The sequence below is a fragment of the Macrobrachium nipponense genome, chromosome 21 (genome assembly GCF_015104395.2).
Source record: "Macrobrachium nipponense isolate FS-2020 chromosome 21, ASM1510439v2, whole genome shotgun sequence".
In the NCBI taxonomy this organism is placed as follows: Eukaryota; Metazoa; Arthropoda; class Malacostraca; order Decapoda; family Palaemonidae; genus Macrobrachium; species Macrobrachium nipponense.
Window position 1 is genome coordinate 60,525,670 of NC_087212.1, and position 21,666 is coordinate 60,547,335.

The 21,666-nt window shown below is 35.0% G+C and overlaps 1 protein-coding gene across 10 annotated transcripts in view; it reads left to right on the top strand.

Moving 5' to 3' along the window:
• LOC135198069 (opsin Rh5-like) overlaps positions 1–21,666 on the top strand; it is a 707,912-nt gene that overhangs the window by 157,273 nt on the left and 528,973 nt on the right. For 9 of the 10 annotated variants that reach the window (XR_010310718.1, XR_010310719.1, XM_064225474.1 and 6 more), the window contains one exon: positions 20,508–21,505. The exons of the other annotated variant lie outside the window; for it this stretch is intronic. Coding sequence is in view for 7 of the 9 variants with exons in the window: in XM_064225474.1 (XP_064081544.1) it covers positions 20,790–21,505 (716 nt within the window). In the remaining 2 variants the exon portion in view is untranslated. The remainder of the gene's footprint in view (positions 1–20,507; positions 21,506–21,666) is intronic. 10 annotated transcript variants of the gene reach the window in all.

Here is a 21,666-nt window from a genome sequence, read left to right on the forward strand (position 1 = left end):
GTCTAAGTATGTACCTTATGGCCAGCATCTCGAGCGATTTTGTCAATTCCATACTCCTATAGGTACTTGTGCTGCTTTACCACATCAAGAAGTTCGCATTTGGTAAAAGAAGGGTCATGAGCTATATTGTGTTTGGTTAACCAGGAGACGATTTCCGCTTTCTTTGAACTGCTGACAGGTGCTTTGTTTGATATTTTGGAATGATATGAAGCATTATCTAAGACAATGAGACACCTAACTGGAATGTTTGCAAGAAAGCTTGTATGATTCATACTTCATGGTAATCGGCCTTATTACCATTATTCGATCGAAAAATGAGCAATCCTCCAGGTACGAATCCATTTTCTCCCCCAGCATGCACTATGATAAATCTAGCTCCTTTTCCCGTTTTCACTCTTGGACCAACAATTCCATCGAGTAATGTCCAACATTTGTTCACACACGTTTTGATTGACCCATGTTTCATCCACGTATATTTCTGGCCTTGAAGTGTCGGATTTTCTGTTTTCATCAATAAGTCTTAGATATTTATTTCATGCAAGAACAATATCGTTCCTCTCCACTAACAACTTTCTGCCACTTTCAACCTTTTTATAGCCAAACCCAAGTTCCTTAACAAGCTTGAGAAGGGACGTATAAGCACCAGGGAAAGTCACAGGTGGCGTCTTCGCCTTTTCCAGTCATTTCTCGATTGTTGGAATTCCACCTCTTTCGTAGAAAGCCATTATCTCCCGACGTACACGAGCCTTATCAAAATTATCCAAAGCTCCCGTTACTGGTGATGTTCTGGTCCTAGAGGGCGGGGAGTGCATTTCTCCAAGCTTGTGTTGTTGCTTTATTCGCTGAATGGAGCGGACATATATTCCCGTTGCAGTAGCAGCCCTTTCGAAAATATCATCTTCGCATTCCTGATCATGTTGCTCACGGAGATAGTTGAAGACCTTCATTACAATGATTCTCGTCTGGCTCATTATCCATCCAATACGTTTGGTGTCTTTCAAGAAATCCTCTATTACTGAGGTCAAGACACTCCTCTTTGTACTTCAGTGTATGTATATTTCGGAATGGTAGCTGTGCAGGTAGCTGTTCCTTTTTAATCCAGGTTAGCTCGGTTAACTACTGTGTTTGAAATTCCCTCCAATTTCAGTAAGTGGCTATTCAAGTGAGCATTTTGCCCCCCTGCATAAGACGCATGTCTTTTAAGCATTAAACATGTTATCTGGACATTGAGACTACTATATTCATTTTATATAGCATCTCCGCATTTAAACTTTAATGATTAACATGATTTTGACCTATCTTTTATATATTTCCCACATTTTTAAGGTAAATGAAGCAGACTGCATTCGAAAATGCGTAAAATCCTTGACTTTGACAATTTGAATTATAATGTAATCAATGCTCAAATCAGTCAGACGTGTTAACTATTTGACGTAGATTTTTCTTTTCTTTAAAGACTATAATTGACTGCTATAGGAAAAACAACTCGAATTAGTACTTGCAAGCGCATTCAACACACTCAAATGAATAGCCACACGAACAGTTGCTGTATTCCAATCACCACCTTCGCTTAAAAGGGGGCGGGGCATCACCGGCAACTTAGCGTGTGGCAACTTAAATAGGACTTCATTTGGATTACTAATCTTCCAACGCATAAATTGCCCTCGTGTAAAGTAAAAAAATGTCAGCACTGAATAGGATAGTTACACATTAGAGGTAATTATATAGAATTTGGTGAATATATTTACAAGAAACCTCCGTGTCAAAAGGTTGTTATGAATTGAATTGTCTGTAATAAATCAACATTTCGTCGTCTTTCCAGTGAGAACATGATTTGCCGCACATTTTATATAGGTTATTTTTGAAATTAATTTGCGGTGTGAAAAGTAATGTAAATAACAATACAGGTGTGAAACTCGCTTACTCAGAGGTAGTTAATCGTTTTAAATACTCAAGATGAAACAAACGAAACCAATAGGAACTCTTAAGCACTTATATACAGTGTTTATTTTTGTGTTATCATAAATTTAGCTTTCCATAACGAATAATGGAAAGTTAATTTATCATGAGTGCTGTTAATACAGTCAACTTCATCCGAGACAAGGGGATGACTGTGATAAACCTCTCTCAATTTTGTGAGGAACAAACACCTACCTTGACCTTTTAACAGTATTACGGTCGAGGGAGATGGCGTTCGTCATGATTATAACTTTCTAGAACTTGTAAGATTTACCTTCGGTAGAACCTACATTTTTTACGCTAGAAATTAAAGTTGTGATCACCTTTAGTTTGATGGATAATGATAACTATTGTTCCAAAGTGAAATATGAAACTGAGTTGCGCAGTGTAACTTAATAAAGGATTAGGGGGAGCAGCAGATTCCTGCCATTCGAGTGTATTGCTTGTTTTCCGTGTTTCTTTTACTGTGTCTTGAAGGCATTTGAACGAGATACACCTGTGGATATCACAAAGCATAAGTTAATTAGCTCTAAATTATGTTCAATTACTGGCTGATGCAAATCTGTAAGTCTTTATTTCAAGAGCGATAATTTGACCGCCATTTTAGCTATTTACTTCTAGGTAGCCAAACCCTGTTGAATACGGAGTTTTCAGCTGCCATGTTAATGACAACTGGAAAATCTGTTTATACCATTATTGTAGCAAAATAACTTTAGAACCAAATCATGAAGAATAAGCAACTTTCATAGTTTGGTGCATCACTCCTAAATTTATTAAATTTCGACGTAAAGCAGACATAAGTGTACCAAAAATTAGTTTATTGGGTTTCATTGCAAAGTCATGAATTGAAGATGGCAGAATTCCCCAAGAAGTCCGTGTGCTTATGCTTAGAACCATAGGATTTAACGCAGGTTGGATTTGGAAATAATGTTGTTTTAGTAGCAGACCTAGATTTGAATTTTGTGCTCTGGGCTAAGTTTTGGAATAGTTTTACACCCGTTAAGTCCTGCTTCACTTGCAAGGATGCCAGAATATTGAAATTTATACAGAGAAGAGCCAAACAGGCTATAAATATGATCTGTGAATTCCAGTGCATTGCATTGTCGAGTGATGCCTTATCAGTTCCACTTCATCAATCATAAGGGGTATGACAAAAATGCGGCTACTAAACATAGCAGTTTAGCTTATCTTACCAAGAAATCTGTAATGTGTGGAGAGAAATCTGTAATGTGTGGAGAGAGAGAGAGAGAGAGAGAGAGAGAGAGAGAGAGAGAGCGGGGGAGGGGGAGAGAGAGAGAGAGAGAGAGAGCGGGGGGAGGGGGAGAAGTGGGTCAGTATACCAATGCCTGGTATAATACATTTGAGAGGGTTATAAATAATCACTTAACTTGACTTTGTTAAGAAGTACTTCTTTTCATAACCCGCTATCTAGTCTATGAAATCTGTGATATTGTCCCAGTTTTCTAACTAATAGACGTCTTCTCATGATTTAGTAAAGGTATGGTATCTACATTTTGTAGGACTGGCCACATTCCATACTATATTTTATTTTATATATTATTGATATTGCTGTTATACTCCAGTTAATATTATAATGTAATTACTGATTTCATACATTTTATTTTTTTCCTCTCTGGACTTTAAACTTTTAATGACTTTGATAGTTGCTAAGAGCTTGTAAACTGATGAAACTGTAAGACCGTATCGTCATGGGGGAACGAATGTTGTTTAACACCACCCACGCCGCTGCTGTCCCTCTGTGCAGTGATGAAAAACTGCAAAAAGGTTGTCACAATTACTGAATCGATGGCAACTCGGCCAAAAACTGCCGACACCTGGTAGATTTTCCTTACACCTAAATGCCTCTTAAAAAATTTTTTTTACGTTGAACACGGGTTTGCTATTGTGTCTAAAGATAGAAATTGAAAACCAATTCGAGTTCATATTTTCTCCAGCATTAAATATATTTAGTTGCAGATGAAATTGGTATTCTTAATCCCGTGATATAGCTAAATGATAATATTATTTTGTAAAAGTTAAAGAAAAGAATCCTATTTTTAGGGGCACTACAAGGAAACTATAACGAACCCACTACCCAGAAAATTTCAGTGGATCATTCAAAACGTAGTAAAAATAATTCAGGATTACCGTGAACAGGATTCGTTCAGTAATTGAAAAGGCACTTATGAACCCATAGCTACCTCTTCAGATTTATTTTCCTTGGCCCATAGCGTTTTCACTGTAAAGTTGCAACGAAATCTTTCAATAATTTGATGAGGATGAATTTGTAACCTGCTTCCATCTTTGTAGGCGGAATTAACCATTAGTATAAGGTCGAAATAATTCCTTAGTTGTCTATCTCCTCCTTATATTAGATAATATTCGTTGTTCAATTTTTCTTTTGTCTTCACTTTGAAAGTCTGTAGACTGAACTATTTACGTTGTTGTACTTGAATAAGTAGTTGAAAATGTTTCCATATAGAAGCCATTTCTGAAAATGTTCTTAGTCATTAAATTCAAGTACTTTTTGTGCAAGAGTGTCAGAGATATGTTTTCTGCGCGTTGGATTGTGAAACATTCATTACAGAACAGGTCTCCATTGAGTTTTCTGGCGAAATTCTATGCGTTCAACTTTAGCATTTGGCATGTAGTAAATTTCAACATCCTTCTACTCACATTCAATTCCATTACACCTCTAGTATCCGCATAATTTCTTACCGAGAGTTTTTACTTTTGCCTTATGTAGGGAATACCATTTTTGTATTTTTAGTAACTTGGTTTGATGATCTTTATGCATTCGTATCGTTCAAGCTTTTTTTTTTTTATCTTATTGTATATATTAATTTTTTGTGGAACTTGTTAGCACATTTATGAATAATATAATAATGATAATAACAATGATAATAATAATTATAAGAGGAAAAATGAATGTAGTTAAGTAAACCTTGTTAGGTACCGTGAATAACGAGTAGAAAAGGCGGCACTTAGTACTTTCAGAGAATTCGAAGTGCCCTGCAATATGGCAATTTGAGATGTCATTAAATATGAGTGTTTGCTCATTAGAGACCTTGATGGGCGCTTAGCTACTCGGGTCAGATTTATGATGTGTTGAGCATGTTTTATGTGGGATGTCACTTTTTTTTATATTATGAGAATTTGTGATTTTTAGCTCTGCTCGTGAGCGTAACCCTCCTTACGCTCGTTTCTTTAAATCTAGGTTCCTTTTGAAATAGGCAACTTTTATGTACCCATTCACTACTGACAACAAAGAGAATAAATCAATTGACTTCTTTTATGTACCCATTCACTACTGACAACAAAGAGAAGAAATCAATTGACTTCAGGACACGTGTGTATCCTTACCTTACAGGAGAGTGTCAACAATTGCACAGAATCCAGTCACTTACCTTTTAAATAATTAGGCAAACATTACGGTTTCGGTAGGTGAACATTGTGAGCAAACCCTTCACTACCCCTTTTTCATCCTCTCGTTTACTCCACATGTAAATAGAGTACAGCTATAACTCAAAAGCGAGAGACGATTGAACTCGTAGAAAACTGAAATGTGCGAGCTGACTAATAAAGCTTACAAAATCTGGTATAAATCAAATTGTTGCCTCTAATATTTCACACAGGGCTTTGAAGAATCAAAACACTAGAACTAAAACTGGAATTTTAGAAGTGACTAGGTGTAATGCCCACATAGCACCAGTGCCTGGTACATCTGTTAGGTCTTCCCTTAGAAGTTAATTCCCCTCTAAGGTGTAGGCTTATAGGCTTAAGACAAATATATATATATATATATATATATATATATATATATATATATATATATATATATATATATATATATATATATATATCCATATATATATATATAAATTTATTTAATCATCTATTTTTGTTTACGCGCCTGTATATCTATACCATTGATATATATATATATATATATATATATTATATATATATATATATATATATATATGTATAGATATATATATATATATATATTATATATATATATATATAGTACATATACATAAATACACTATATTTACGAGTATGCATAAATTATATTTGTAAAGAGATACAGTTTATAACTATCAATGCCAGCCATCGAGCAGCAAAAAATTAGAATTTTGGAAATTATAAGCCTAAATATAAAATTAGTCTCTTTTATTGTACCAGTAATTCTCTTTATTTATAGCATGGGGCGGTGACAAATATTGTTTTGAACTTGACATATTGCTTTATCTACATTTATTAACTTTTAGGACGCGCTCAAATTGAACAAGAAATGTTTATATAGTTCATAGTATATACTTGCGATGTTTAGTAAGAGCGAATAGAAAGACTCGTATCATTGTAAACTTTTGTGAATTAGGATTTTGGGCTATTTGCATGTAGTTGACGAATTGGTAGTGACAGCATCTCCTGTTCATCTTCAACCTCGTGGGACACCGGGGTGGTGAAATTCTGCTTATTTTATGTCTTTCCATGCTTTAGCTCTCGTATATCTCTACTCAACCACAGCCTCCTCTCTCATAGTTTTCATCCAAGTAGGTCTGAGTCCTCCAAGTCTTCTGGTAGTGAGAGGAATGCAGCCGATGCTATCACATACTATTGTCGAGTTTGGTTAGTGTAAAGGACATGTCCAAGTCATCTCCATTTCCTCTTCATTATTATCTCATCTGCTTTTGAAATACCCGTAATTCCCCATATGGTGTCTTGTATACGAGTATTCTTTTAAAGCTTTACCATCAAAATTGTAAAATAATTTTGAGGAAGAGGCGTAATTTAGTTTTCCTTATCAAGAATTATACCCTTATAATAATACAGGAGCGCTAGACGAATATATGAACTTACATGCAAATTTTATTCAGTTTGCCAGTTGATTAATTTAGTTTTTTAATGTTAAAATTTAGTATTTTGCTGAACTTCATTGTTAATGAGGTGTAAATGCCAGCATATGGTTACCAAGATTAAACTGAAGTAACTGAGTTCATGTTGAATGTGCGGTAATAAAGGCCTTCTTGGTTAACCTGTGAATCAATGTCTCTTGTCTATGGTATGTTTCCAGATTAATAATCTAATGAGCGTTATATAATAGTAAAGAAAATAATACATTTACATATGTTGCCTCCTCGACTATAATTTGTCAGGCCTCTGCAGAGGTAGGTATGAGATATATTCTCCTTCCAGTCAGTACCTCTAAGGCCGTGATATGAACATGAATACAACTTGGAAACACTGCATGGTTGACAGTGGTGAAAAGTATTTTGTTGCCTAGTTTTGTAGTCTACGCTATTTTGTTTAAGGAATGGTTTTCCATGGGGGTTCTTTTTAAAACTTTCATATTGACATCTTCATTTAGTTATTATGAGCTTTCGAAAAGGACAAAAGAGTCCCTGTTATTACACTGCAATGCAATCCTCATAGAGCTTATATGAACCCATTCGTATGAACATACACAGTTGTAAAAAAATATCTCCGTTTCTGAGTAATTTTTTAGAATTATTATTTTTAACTATACTTTGTTTACCTAAGCCAAATTTGTTCTGGGTAGTTTAGTTGCGTAATTCACAATTTTTATTATGCCAGATGTCAAGTATGTTTTTATCTATATGATGACATTAAATGTAATTATTTTCAAAATGCCATATGCTTCATCAAAGGGAAATTGAGGCGATTTTCGTAAATTATTATGATTGTTGATATTTTAATGTGATGATGTAATAAATTTTTTTTGTTATTTAGACAAGTTTTTTTTTTTGCAACTTTTTACTCTCCTACGTCTAGGATGATGATTATCTTCTCTCGTATAGCACTTCCGTTATTATATTTCTTTTCTATAACCTTTTTATGAATATAATATTAGTTTAACATATGAACCTCAACCATCTTAATTTTATGTATTGCTAATATGAATATAGTCATACAGAAGCATACGAGAAGTTAACCCAAATAAAGGTTTGCTTTTTGTGATAAAAGAAAAATGAAACATATTGGTATGTGTCTTGTTTGTGTATATTTTAAAATTTTAGCATTTGGCATTTCTTTGTAAAACTCACTATTTTTGTTGTTGATCCGGTGTTATAATGTTATCCTTCCCAGTGTTTGTTTTTCACGTGTTCATATGAAGTTCCGTTAACTTTATATGTCTTAAGGAGTTTACGTTTTAACTGTGGCGAAAATATGTATATTAAATTTTGAGCTTACGATTTCAGGAAATTAAATTCAATTACTTCATTTCATAACAGACTTTGCACCTTTCTTTTTGAAGGAATGCCTTTATTGTATTTATAACGGTAATAAAGCTTGAAAGAGAAAAATGAATTGGCGAAATAATTCTGACCTATGCTCATGTTTTTTACCTGTTTTTTTATGTCATAGGAAAATTCATTCAGTTTCTGCATCTATTTTGTGATAATCACACTGATGAACAGACTGAAATAACCTGTCCATGGTAGTTTTGCAAAAGTTAAAAACAATGGAATTAGCGATTGCTGTTGGACAGGAGAGCAGCTTGTTTTCCCATGTTTTTACTTTTGAGGGAAAAGGACGCTTTACTGACATAGCAGCTTAGAATTTTTGTTCCCCCACCATAGACATAATATTGCTACAGTCGGAATTATAAGTTCAAAATTGTTGAAGTTATTAATAGTCAAATGCCGGAGAACAATGAGAATAACGTTAGTAATAATGATATTGCGTCGAGGATATTAGAGGTGAATCCCTTATGTGAAGGGAAAGTGCCCATAAAAAAGAAAGAAAGAAAAAAACCCATATTGGTGCCTTCTTTTTGGATGGGATCAAAATGAGCATTTACCGAACGTGCTTTTTACGACTGGTTAAATATTCTTGGTTTTAGAGGTCTTCACAATCCCGTCAGTGTTCCCGGGCTTGAAGGTTAACATTTAAGGTTTCTCTATTGAGGTTTTGATCGGATAAATTCTTTCGTTCCGGCTATTTCATCTTATTCTTTGACATAATATGCGAGCAAATGTGTGGGGGACGTATGAGTGTCGTGTGACTCTTCCAGTCTTATTCGTTTTTTTTTTTTTTTTTTTTTTTTTTTTTTTCAAATTAGAACACGGTACTTCTGTATTATGATAAAATAATGCAATGCTGTATATGTAATTTCATTTTAAACATTCTCTTATGTTTTTAACGCTATAATTAGTAAGTGTAACCTACCTTTTATTTAGATACTATAATCACTGGAGAATACCCAGAACGCTATATGCCATATTTACCCTAATAATTTCATAACTTATTAAGCAAACTGAAAAAATTGAGAAGTAATTGATGGTGTTATGAGCGTGTGCTTATTTTCGTTTGTGTTTTTCCCAGTGTTATTGTTTACAATTTGACGGTTTCTTCGCAGACGCTATATAGGTGAATGGGACTTTAGAACGATGTAGTGTGTCAGGTGTTTATGAAAATTAAATCCAAAAATTCAATAATTTTCTGTATTCTAGGGGGCCATTGAATAGAATGATTGAATCCTTTAGCTGAAGGGCGACTTTTTTTTTTTTCTTTTAAGTACAATAGGAGTCATCATATTTTATACAATTAATGGAGAAATCTACAAAAATAACCGTGCTGAGAAGTGTGCTGTTGTTGAGTTTTTCGCCTTTGCCCGTATTTGAAGAACATTTCTGGTAATTCTTTGTTATTTTTTTTTTGGTTTGTGAGCTATGCCACGTATGACTTTTACTTTAAAGATGGAACACAAGTATTCATTAAAATATGTGAAGTTTATGGGCCCCAGATTAGCAGGAAGAGCTCTTATAATTAGCATTTATATAATTAGCTAGACTTCTGCGTCTGTCTGTCGTCAAATCATGGAACTCTATTTTCGACCTGTTCCCTTCGTCCGATAGACTTGAACTTTTGCATGGGTACATACGACCTAACATGATCAGTAAGTCAGCAGTGACTCGTAGTGACCCTGCAGTGACCTCTGCTAGTGTCTCAGGATTTGTATGAAACCCTTCGGATTTTTCACAACTTCTTTCATTTGGTAGAATCTATCTTCTGTGTAATCCTTCCATTTTCCATCTCCCTCCCCCAGCATACGATCAGGTGTTAATTTAGCTGTGTTTTCCCCTCCCCTCCCCCTCTTCCATCTCCCTCCACTTCCCCCTTCCTTCCCCTTCACCTTCCCATCCCTTTTACCTCCTCCTCCCCCTTCCGGAACACACAAATGTGTTAATTTAGCTGTGTACTCCCCTCCCCTTCCCTCTTCCATCCCCTTCCACTTTCCCCTACCCCTTCATCTTCCACCCCTCCTCCCCCTCTTTCCCCTGCATCCCCTTCCAATTTCCTCCACTCCCCTTCTACCTTCCCTTCCTTACTCCTCTTCCCTCTTATATCCACCTCCCCTCCCCTCTCCTCCTATTTCCCCATCCCCTTCCCTCTCTTCCCCCCACCCTTCCCCTTTCCTCCACTTGCCCCGTAAACGGATATCAATTTCGCTAACTATAATGATAAATCCGTTACAATTTCTATTAAAACTAAAAAGTATAAAATAAAAAAAGACATAAAAACATTTTTCGAAATATGCTTTTATTAAATGCGGTAAAGAGTAAAAAGTAATTTTTTTAAGACACCAGGATTTCCTAACAATAACTCAACATTCTTCCATTTTGAGGCCCATGCTTTTATTTTCACAGACTTGATTAGTGGTAAGAAAATGCTGGTGCCTCTGGTTACATTTTAGTTATTTTTAATAAATTTATATTTTAATTATGTTTAATGAGGAGATCCAATGAATTTCTTGCTTCAAATATTCTGGTAGCGCAAATATTTCATAGAGGAAGGTGCAATGATTTCAGAACTACAAAAGGCAGTGAGTGATTCTGGTTTCTGTAGCTTAATTTAGGCCTCAGACAAAATGTAAAAATTCTTAGGGATTCACAAATAAAAAATCTTCATTTTGAATATTTTAACTTATCTAAGCAAAGGCCATAAGATGACCTTAGGTAATCAGGCACGGCGTCAAAAAGAGAAATAAGGTTAAATAAACCTCTTAAAAATAATGAATAGGGGTGATTGGAAGTAGGGAGAGGCGTGCTAAGACCCAAGCCTGAAATTTCAGGTTTGTTCCTGACTTTCATACTGAAGCTCGAGAAAGAGAAATCTGGTTAAGAAAGAATTATTGTGGTGACCCTTTAACACCAAAAGTAAGAGGGCGATTCTAGTATTGACGCAAGGGAGAGAAAGAAATTGAAACACGGCGCTGTAGAAGATTGCTCTTTTATGGTTAAAAAAAAACTATCATTTCTAATTATTCATAATAAATACTTATTACTGCAGGGAAAGTCTACGAGTTTGAACCGGAGCGTCATATTTTATCATTTTCTCTAGGTACCAATTGTGTTTCTTAAGAAAATCTATCTTAATATCCTCCCCCATTTGACTGTATCACTTTGAAAAGTTATTTTTCTCTTAGATACCTAAAGATGGACGTTGTCGCTTTTCCCAGGCATATGCTTTTACATACGTAGATATTTTAGTTAAAATGTATACAGCGTTTGGCATACGTGAATATTTTAAATTCATAATTGTTAACCGGTTATGAAAACTTTACATGCATGCATTTTGTTTTCTGAAATCGCGTGGCTGTAGCCATTACCCAGGTTTTCAAAACCAAAAAGTATTCACCAAAGTATTCATACTAGGTAGAAAGCGGTACTTTAATACTCTCTCTCTCTCTCTCTCTCTCTCTCTCTCTCTCTCTCTCTCTCTCTCTCTCTCTCTCTCTCTCTCTCTCTGCTTTTCAATCATGTGTGTGAGTGTACAAAATAACGTACTATCCTTCATTACATTGATGATGTACACAAGTAGTTTAATAGAAATTTATATAATTGTCATAGTAATGCTACGGCATCCAGCATGAAAAATGCGTGAATGATTCAATATTGCAATTAACATTTTCAGGGATTTAGTCAGTGATGTTAACATAAAGAGGTTGATTACCCACACTGGAACAAACGCGCTGAGCAATGGATGACTATGATCTTTATCTTGAATACATGTCGAAAATTTTCTAATCGGAGAGAAACAACAATAGATATATTAGAAACATACTCCGGAAATACTTTGAATGATTCTTATCTTTTCCCTAGACATATATGATTTTTTAGGGTCATTGAATATTCATGATGCTAAAAAGCAATATTTTACATTTGATCCTTTTCAAAAGTGGAAAAATTATTCTTTTACTGATTTTAAGACAAGTTTTAAGATTTCATGGGTAAGCACATCAATTATTTGAAAGCATAATTTAAGAAATATTGTACGGAAATATCCAAGAAGAAACTGAATAGGTCAAACTTTGAATTGGAAATAATCTTGCCAACAACGGAACCAGGGCATTGTCTGCTGTAAAACACAACATGGCGTTTGGCGAGTTGAAATATGTAAAGGCGTCTGGGCTTTTGACAAAACACTAAATTGGGACAAAAAAAAAATGTCAGAATTGTTTAAAATTTGTAGACAAAGTGCATTGAACGTGAAGCGTTTCTTTACATCCTATTTGAGTGTTGGTTGCAATCATTGTTAGATGGTAGAAAACTCTGGAAGATCCCTTTTTGCATTTATAGCAATTCTCAAAAATGTTTTTGTAACAAGTTAAGTCTTTAAGAAAATATCTAACATGAAGGTTTATGTGAAATGTCCTGGAATACAGATAAGATTTATAAGACTTATGAATAAGAGAAATCAGACAGAAAAACCCATAAAGATTCGATAATGTTATGCTAGGTTATCCTAGGCTGGGTTACTTTTTACTTATAGTTGAAAGAGCCATCTCGTAAAGAAAGAGTGGGTAAAAATCTATACCCCTTGGGTGTATGGCAACCACATGCTGAGGGTGTGGGACCTGAGCTCTGGATATTTGTGTATATTTGACACAAAAATGCATATATGTGTATGTTTTGTAAACAGACAACTATATAAAACTATAAATGCTTTTGATTTTCTTGTATGTTCTATTTTTTGCCATTCATGCCTAAAGTATGTGGCTGAACTAATTATATTAAGTTATATTGTCAACAAATAGCAATTAAGGAGACTTAAGCAAATACGGAACCATTGGGCAGTTCATTGGGGTCTGGAGTCATCAAAAGGTTAAAAATTAGAAAATCCGCTTAAACGATGTAAATAACAACAGTCCTTGAATTGCAAACTACCCTTTGTTCGTAGCGCTCACCTTTTCATGGTTTTTGAATGGCATATTGTATGACATCATGATAGGACTAGACAACGTTAAGTAATTTTGCTATATCTAAAAGATTAATCTTGGAATTAGGTAAATGATATCTTGAGTGTATGTGCCTAAAAGATAAGTCAAAGTAAATAGAGTTGCAGTGTATGACAGAATAGAGCGGATGGCAGAACAGTATAATGGAAGAGGTAGGAATGAGTCAAAGAAAAGCTTTCCTATTTATTCCTGCCTTAGAGATTTTAATTCTTTTAATTTGACTTATGCAAGTGCGCTATTAGTTTCAGGAACTGTAATGACTAGTTAAAAAAAAATTACTTGAGCTTTGCCAGTAGTTTTTTTGCATCTTTTCTTCTTGTGGCTTATATGTCATTCATTCAGAGTGCACATTCTCAGTGAAAGAAAAACCGTCGGGGGAGTGCGTTTGCTCACTCTTCCTCTAAAACGGAATTTCGCCAGAACCCACCCCCCCCCCCCCCCCCCCCACCCCCAACGCCCCGCCTCTCTCTCTCTCTCGTCTCTCTCTCGTCTGGGGTCTCGGTCTCTCTCCTCCTTCTCTCTCTCTCTTGCGTTTCCTAAATTTTTTCCATTCCTTGGTCAAAGAAGCAGCCCCCTTTACGTCGAGTTTTGTACAGCCTCTCCGTTTCTGGAGAGATTGTTGTGAGATGAAAGTAGCCTTGGTGCCATGCTTGAGCAGGATGAAAAAATATCCGTAAACCAATAATTACATGTGACCTTGTTATTTTCGTTTGTTAGTGAATGTGCCTTTATATGTATATATTAACTTGCTGTTTTCGTGTGTGTTTCTAACTTTTTAGCTTATGCTTTATATGTTATATTGTTAATGATGCAACTTTGTATCTATAGTTTCCATTTTCTGTTCTCTCTTAATGTATTTTTTGCTCATTAAACACAGACCCTTATTGATGTTTTCTTCATGTTTTAGTACTCCAGTTTCCTCGTCATTCACATCCCACCGCTCCTTGGTTTTGTATTGATCTGAGCATATATGAATAAGGAACGTATAATTTAGTAGAGATGAAAGCCTCCGAGTCCGTTTTTACCCATATTTCCCCTCTGCTCTACTGTTTAGTTCTTTGATTCTGTATGATGATTATGTATTTCAGTCCGTCCCAATATTGTTGATATTCTAGTTGTTTCAGAATTATCTTGGATATATCATGTTGTTTAAATTGCATGATCTGTTTAGATGGATTGTTTACAATCGTGTTGCAAGTTGTTTTCTTGGTTCCTGTTGTCAAAGCTTATTGTTACCCTTATCTAAGTTTGCTCGCATATAGAGTGTTTAATCCTTTGTTCATTCAGTAGCCCAACCTTTGTCAATAACTGGATCACCTTTTTGCCGCAAGGTGGGTTAATTTTTTATTTTCTGCCGGTAACGTAGGTCACTTTTCATTCAACTAAGAAGTTCAAGGTTTGTGTTCTAGGGATCCTCATTTTTGTTCTCCCACGTTGCTTCCCATGTTTTTGAACCATGTGTCATCTCTGGTCTGATTAAAGTAAAATTGATCCTTATTGTTTATTTTGGCTTTTTTTTTTTTGCCTCGCACTCACCTACCCCTGCCACCTACCTCCATTTCCCTCAAACTGCTTTTATCCTGCTTTAAACCTCAGCTTCACACCTTCTGGCTTAAAAAAGATTCTCTACCTGTTTTAAATCTAGGCCTCCTCATCTTGTATAAATAACCTATCACCTCCCTGTTTCCAGTGATTCCCAACCAGGGTTCCGCGGAACCCTGGGGTTCCTTATGCCATCATCAAGGGTTCCGCAAGAAGTCCTGAAACAGATATGTATTGCAAATGACGCTGATCTGAATTTACACAGCTCGAATAGCAGTGGTAGATATTATATGATTTATATAAAGTAATTTATATAGGTATATATATATATATATACCTATATAAATTACTTTATATAAATCATATAATATCTACCACTGCTATTCGAGCTGTGTAAATTCAGATCAGCGTCATTTGCAATACATATCTGTTTCAGGACTTCTTGCGGAACCCTTGATGATGGCATAAGGAACCCCAGGGTTCCGCGGAACCCTGGTTGGGAATCACTGGAAACAGGGAGGTGATAGGTTATTTATACAAGATGAGGAGGCCTAGATTTAAAACAGGTAGAGAATCTTTTTTTTTTTAAGCCAGATATATATATATATATATATATATATATATATTATATATATATCTATATATATATATATATATATATAGATGATAATATTATATAATATATAGAGAAGAGAAGAGAGAGAGCGAGAGAGAGAAGATAGAGAGAGACCTTACCTTACCTTACAGACCTTACATCTTGTTCGGGTTGCCCCAGGTCCCTCAGTGTGAGGCACCTCTAATGTCTACCAGAGAGTTGCTAGTACATCTTCCGGTATATTTTGCATCTTCCAATCTTGGATGGTCTGGGATGCAGTTTAGATATTTGTCGAGCTTATTCTTAAACACATCTACGCTCACTCCTGATATATTCCTCAGATGAGCTGGCAACGCATTGAATAGACGCTGCATTATCGATGCTGGTGCGTAGTGGATTAATGTCCTGTGTGCTTTCCTTATTTTTCCTGGTATAGTTTTGGGCACTATTAATCTACCTCTGCTTGCTCTTTCTGATATTTTTAGTTCCATGATATTTTCTGCTATTCCTTCTATCTGTTTCCATGCCTGAATTATCATGTAGCGTTCTCTTCTCCTTTCTAGACTATATAATTTTAAGAATTGTAGTCTTTCCCAGTAGTCTAGGTCCTTAACTTCTTCTATTCTAGCTGTAAAGGACCTTTGTACACTCTCTATTTGTGCAATATCCTTTTGATAGTGTGGGTACCATATCATATTGCAATATTCAAGTGGACTACGAACATATGTTTTATAAAGCATAATCATGTGTTCAGCTTTTCTTGTTTTGAAGTGCCTTAACAACATTCCCATTTTTTGCTTTACTTTTTGCCAACAGAGTTGCTATTTGATCATTGCATAACATGTTCCTATTCATCATCACACCAAGGTCTTTAACTGCTTCCTTATTTGTGATGGTCTCATTATTAGGTCCCTTATATGCATATAGCTTTCTTTCTCTGTCTCCATAATTTATTGATTCAAATTTATCAGAGTTAAATACCATCCTATTTACCTCTGCCCAATCATATACTTTGTTAAGGTCTCTTTGTAGAGCGTTCCTATCTTCATCACAAGTAATTTCTCTACTTATTCTTGTGTCATCTGCGAAACTACTCACTACCGAATCCTTCACATTATTGTCTATGTCTTCAATCATAATAACAAACAGTATTGCAGCTAACACCGTACCTTGCGGCACACCGGATATTACCTTGACTTCATCCGATTTCTCGTCGTTTGCAATAACTATCTGTTTTCTGTTGTGTAAAAATTCTTTTAACCATCTTCCTACTTTATCCACGATATTGTGTTTTCTAATTTTCTTCGCTAATATATTATGGTCTACTTTATCAAAAGCTTTTGCAAAGTCTAAATAAACCACATCTGTTTCATTTCCGCTTTTCATATTTTTGAATATGTTCTCACGGTGGACTAACAGTTGGGTTTGTGTACTTTTTCCGGGTACGAAACCATGTTGTTTCCTTTATTAAACAAATTATTTTTTATTAAATGTTTCATAATATTTTTCTTCATTACCCTTTCATACACTTTCATAATATGTGATGTTAGACTCACAGGCCTATAATTACTTGCCTCTAGTCTTGATCCACTTTTGAAAGTAGGGGTAATATATGCTAATTTGTGCTCATCATAAATCTTGCCTGTATCTACACTTTGTCTTAATAATATTGCAAGTGGCTTTGCGATAGAATGAACTACTTTCTTTAACAAAATAGCAGGAATTCCATCAGGCCCTGCAGCAGCTCCATTTTTAATTTCATTAATAGCCTGCACAATATCAGCTCATTAATATCTATGTCAGCTAAATATTCACTATTTTCATCCCTTACTTCTATATCATTATCTTCATTATCTATTCTAGGGGTGAATTCTCTCTTATATCGTTCTGCCAGTATGTTGCAAATTTCCTTTTTTTTCATTCGTTAATCTCCTTCAATTCTCAGAGGGCCTATTTCTATTCTTCTTTTATTCATCTTCTTCGCATATGAGTATAATAGTTTGGGGTTTTGCTTGATATTTAATAGGGTTTTTTCTTCCAAGTCCCGTTTTTCATTTTCTTTTGATTGTATAATCTTTTGTTCTGCATTTTCTATCTTACTTTTTAGTTCTATAACTTTCCATGCATTTTTTTTTTTTGCAAGACCTTTTTTCCACTTTCTGATTTTCTGGAACAAGATCCTTCTGTCTCTTGGTATGCATGAATGATGTTTATTTTTCTTCTTCGGTATATATTTTTCCACTATTTTCTCCAATATTTTATATAATATCTCCGTATTTACCCTTATGTCATCACTTACGAAAATGTTATCCCAATCTTTGTTTAATTCTTCATTAATTCTGACCATTTTATATTTTACTGTAGAAGTTGTATTTTCCATATCCTTCCCACTTTTTCATTTCTTGCTTATCTCTATTTTCACTTGCTTTGGAATGAACTGTTAATTCTATGACATTATGGTCTGAAATATTCGCATTATAAACTATTATTTCTTTAACATAATTCATCTCGTTCACAAATACTAGGTCTAAAGTATTTTCCTTTCTTGTTGGCAGGTGATTTATTTGTTGAATGTTGTATTCTAGTAGCATATCTAATAGCTTTTCAAATTGCCTCTTATCTTCTGCACTACTATTACTCTCTTTTTTATATGTATAAGTACAACCACAATCTCCTATTCGTTCTTTCCATTCTACGAAAGGAAAGTTGAAGTCACCAGATAGGAGAATAGTCCAGTCCTTGTGATTTCTACATATATCATCCAATTTTTCAATTATTAAGTCAAACTCTTTAGTATTAGGAGGTCTATATATTACTATGTTCATCAATTTTTCAGATTCAAATTCTACCGCTATTAGTTCACATTCTGAGTTAATATATTTCTCATATATTTTTCCTTGTTTTTTGTCTTTCCCATATATTGCGGTTCCCCCTTGATTCCTATTTTTTCTATCTGATCTATAAGTTTGGAACCCTTTTATTTGATCATCATTCCCAGTCTCTTGGGAATACCAGGTTTCACTTATATTCATTATATCTATTTTCTTTTCATTTTGGGTTAGTTTCTTCTAAGTACTCTATTTTTCTTTTTGAGTTACTCGTAACTAAACCCTGCGCATTCATCACTATGATGGTTTGCGTGTTTTCTCCTTCATTTAATACTGGTAGTAATAAGGATTTTCCCATGTCTCTTTCCTGTTCTGGTATGTTGTTCTTTTTTTCATTTCCAGAAATTCTGACATTAAAAAATCCAACTTTTCCATAATATTTGATCTTCCTTCATCATAATTATTCATTTTGTGTCTGAATCTGCAATTTTCTCCGTTTCTGCAATATCCTCTTGCATAATAAATACAGTTATTATCTCTTGAGTAGAATTTCGGAGCTGATGCTTTGAAATTTTTTGCTGACACCTCTGCATATCTCATTGGTGGTTTGCTTTTCTCTTTTACCTGATATTCTTGATTTCTCTCTTTATTTGTTTCTTTCTTATTTTGGATTTTATTACTTGGTTGGTTATTTATTTGATTATGATTCATGGCTACAGGGTGCATATATTTGCATTTTTTGTCGAACTTACATCCTTTTCCTTCTTTTAGGTTTTTACATATTTTTGGATGCAGATCTCTGCAATCATCCCCATATCCATCTAAGTATGCACATTTACCATATATTTCATAGTTTTGACATATCTTAGGATGTTTGTAGTAACATCTTTCTCCAAATCTGCAATTCCCTCTTTTCAAAAGGTTGCAGATTTTGTCTTTCTTGTCTATTTTTTCCTCTTTCCCGTCATTGTATAGATCTGGGTAGAGCCTCTTCGGGATTTGCTTTTCTGTTGTCATATCGTAATTTATTTCTTCGTAGGTATGCTGCTTTATTGCCTCATATGTAGTATCAATGAGTATCTCTGCATCCATACTTTTATCTTGTTCTTTGTTTTCCTTATTTTTTTCTGTCATTTCATTTTTGTTTACTTCTCTTCCGTTTCCTTCTTCTTTTTCTTTTTCTTCTTCTTCTCTTCTCTTCTTCCGTTTTCCTCTTTCTTTTTCTTCTTCTTCTTCTCGTTTCCTCTTCTTCTTCATCCTCAACTATTTGTACATTCAATCTTGATTTAATAACATTGTCTATCCATGATAGACATGTTGAACAAAAAATTCTTGTATCTTTTCTCAAATCTTGTATTACCTCAGCACACTGTGGATGGGTCGGAATGTTGCATGCAGCACATTTTCTGATTAGGTTTTGTGGATTGACTATGCTATACCAAACCTTACACAGTTTGCATGCTTTTGGCATTCTTTTTCCTAATGCATCAATTAGGATATTCACAAGATTCACCTTATTCATTTTCTTTGTCGGAATATGTTGGTTTATGTATATTTTCTTTATGAGTCTCTTGACCACTTGGATTTTATTTGGAACTTCTTCAATTATTTTCAAGATGTTTTCATTAGATTTGTTCCAGTTTGAAGGATTATATCCTTCTAATATATCTATGAATGCTTTTGTATCTTTTTGGTTAGGACTGTTGCTGATTTCATAGATGAGAAATGCCAGTTCCCTTCCTGCTACCTCATCGTATTGCGAATCTGCTAAACACGCCAAATTACGCCACCTCTTCCCGCAGTTGGAGAGAAAGAGAGAGAGAGAGAAAGAGAGAGAGTGTGTGTGTGTGTGTGTGTGTGTGTGTGTGTGTGTGTGTGTGTGCCTGTAGATAAAGGTTCCCTAGTATATGGTAAATTGTTTCAGGGGTTCCTTGAAGGTATAAAGGTTGGTATTCACTGCTCTATACCATAACCACAGTTTTAACCACAACTAAAGCCATGTATATTTTGTCAGTATAGAATGCTCTCTCTCTCTTCTTTCTCTCGTCTCTCTCTCTCTCTCTCACACACACACACACACACACACATATATATATATATATATGTATATATATGTATATATATATATATATATATATTATATATATATATATATATATATATATATATATATATATATATATATATATATATATATATATAATATGTATACTTAATGGAAAAGTTTGAGGTGGTGTTCACGTTTTGGGATGTGAATGTCTCATTTGCCCAAGTGCTTCAAGATATACTAATTCCGATGATTATCTGTTTTCAGGCTTGCTAGCTCCCAGAAGGCCACGTGCTTACTGAGTCTCAACACAATACCTTCGTGATGAGTGGGAAGGCTCTCTTAATAAGGAGAGGTATAATCCTACACGGGATTGTCAGAAGTATCAAAATGTTGAATCTGCAGATGTATGTGACAGCGGCGTTTTGCAAAACTCCGTGGAATTCTACAGAAAAATTTCATCGTAGGCAGCCGTCGTTTTAGCAAAAATGGAATTTCATGCGTTACAGATTCCCTGACATCATCTAAAAGTAAGGAATAACATTAGTTATGGCCAGCCAAGGGCATCTTTTTGGATTGTCGATGCTCATGTTATCTCTCTACTTAGCCTGTGGTGTTCATTTATCCAGCAAGCATAGCATGAAGGAAAATAGCGACATCAATTCACAAGACATTACTGGCGTAGGGGCCATCGCCACTGGTAGTGAGCAATCTTCAAACGCTTCTGTTGCGCCACACTTTGGGAATGACTTGTCTGGGGCGCTGTTTTCCGGAACAACCCCCATGCCATATCACACAAACCGACGTAAGACACGCCCTCAATTTCAACTTAACTGGATGCAGAATGGGGTTAAGAGAGCAGAGAAAAAGCCTAATAGTACACGCGACGAGCCCTCTGTAACATACACTACTAATAATGCTCGAGAAATAGACCTAATAGATTTGAGACTTGAAATGAACAGCACCGCTAACTTTTCTTGTAACTGTTCTCTGGAGAGCGACAAGGACGCTTCGAATTCTGAACCTGTTTCTGGTAACCATAGCAGTAACATTGAGGGAAGCCTTGCCTGCCTTTCTCTCCAGTCAGTGCCTTTAGCTTGGACTGAAATCCTGCAAGACAAAGAGCTTCTCTGTGTAACGAATAGGCATTGGTTGGAATTCGAACCACCATCTAAAACAAGCCACAAGATCCTAGCAGTCATTTATTTGATTGTTCTTGTCGTAGGTACTTTTGGGAATGCGGCTGTCATCTTTCTTTTCATCAGGTTAGTCTCATGTAATTTTGTTGCAACTACTGAATTATCATTAGTGTTTTCATTATCAATAATTGAAAAGTGCCATTAGAAGTATACTATATAAACAACAAAGCGTCTTGGAGTGTATCATAGTTCATTGTCCTCGGTTTTAGAGTTTCCTAAAAAGAATT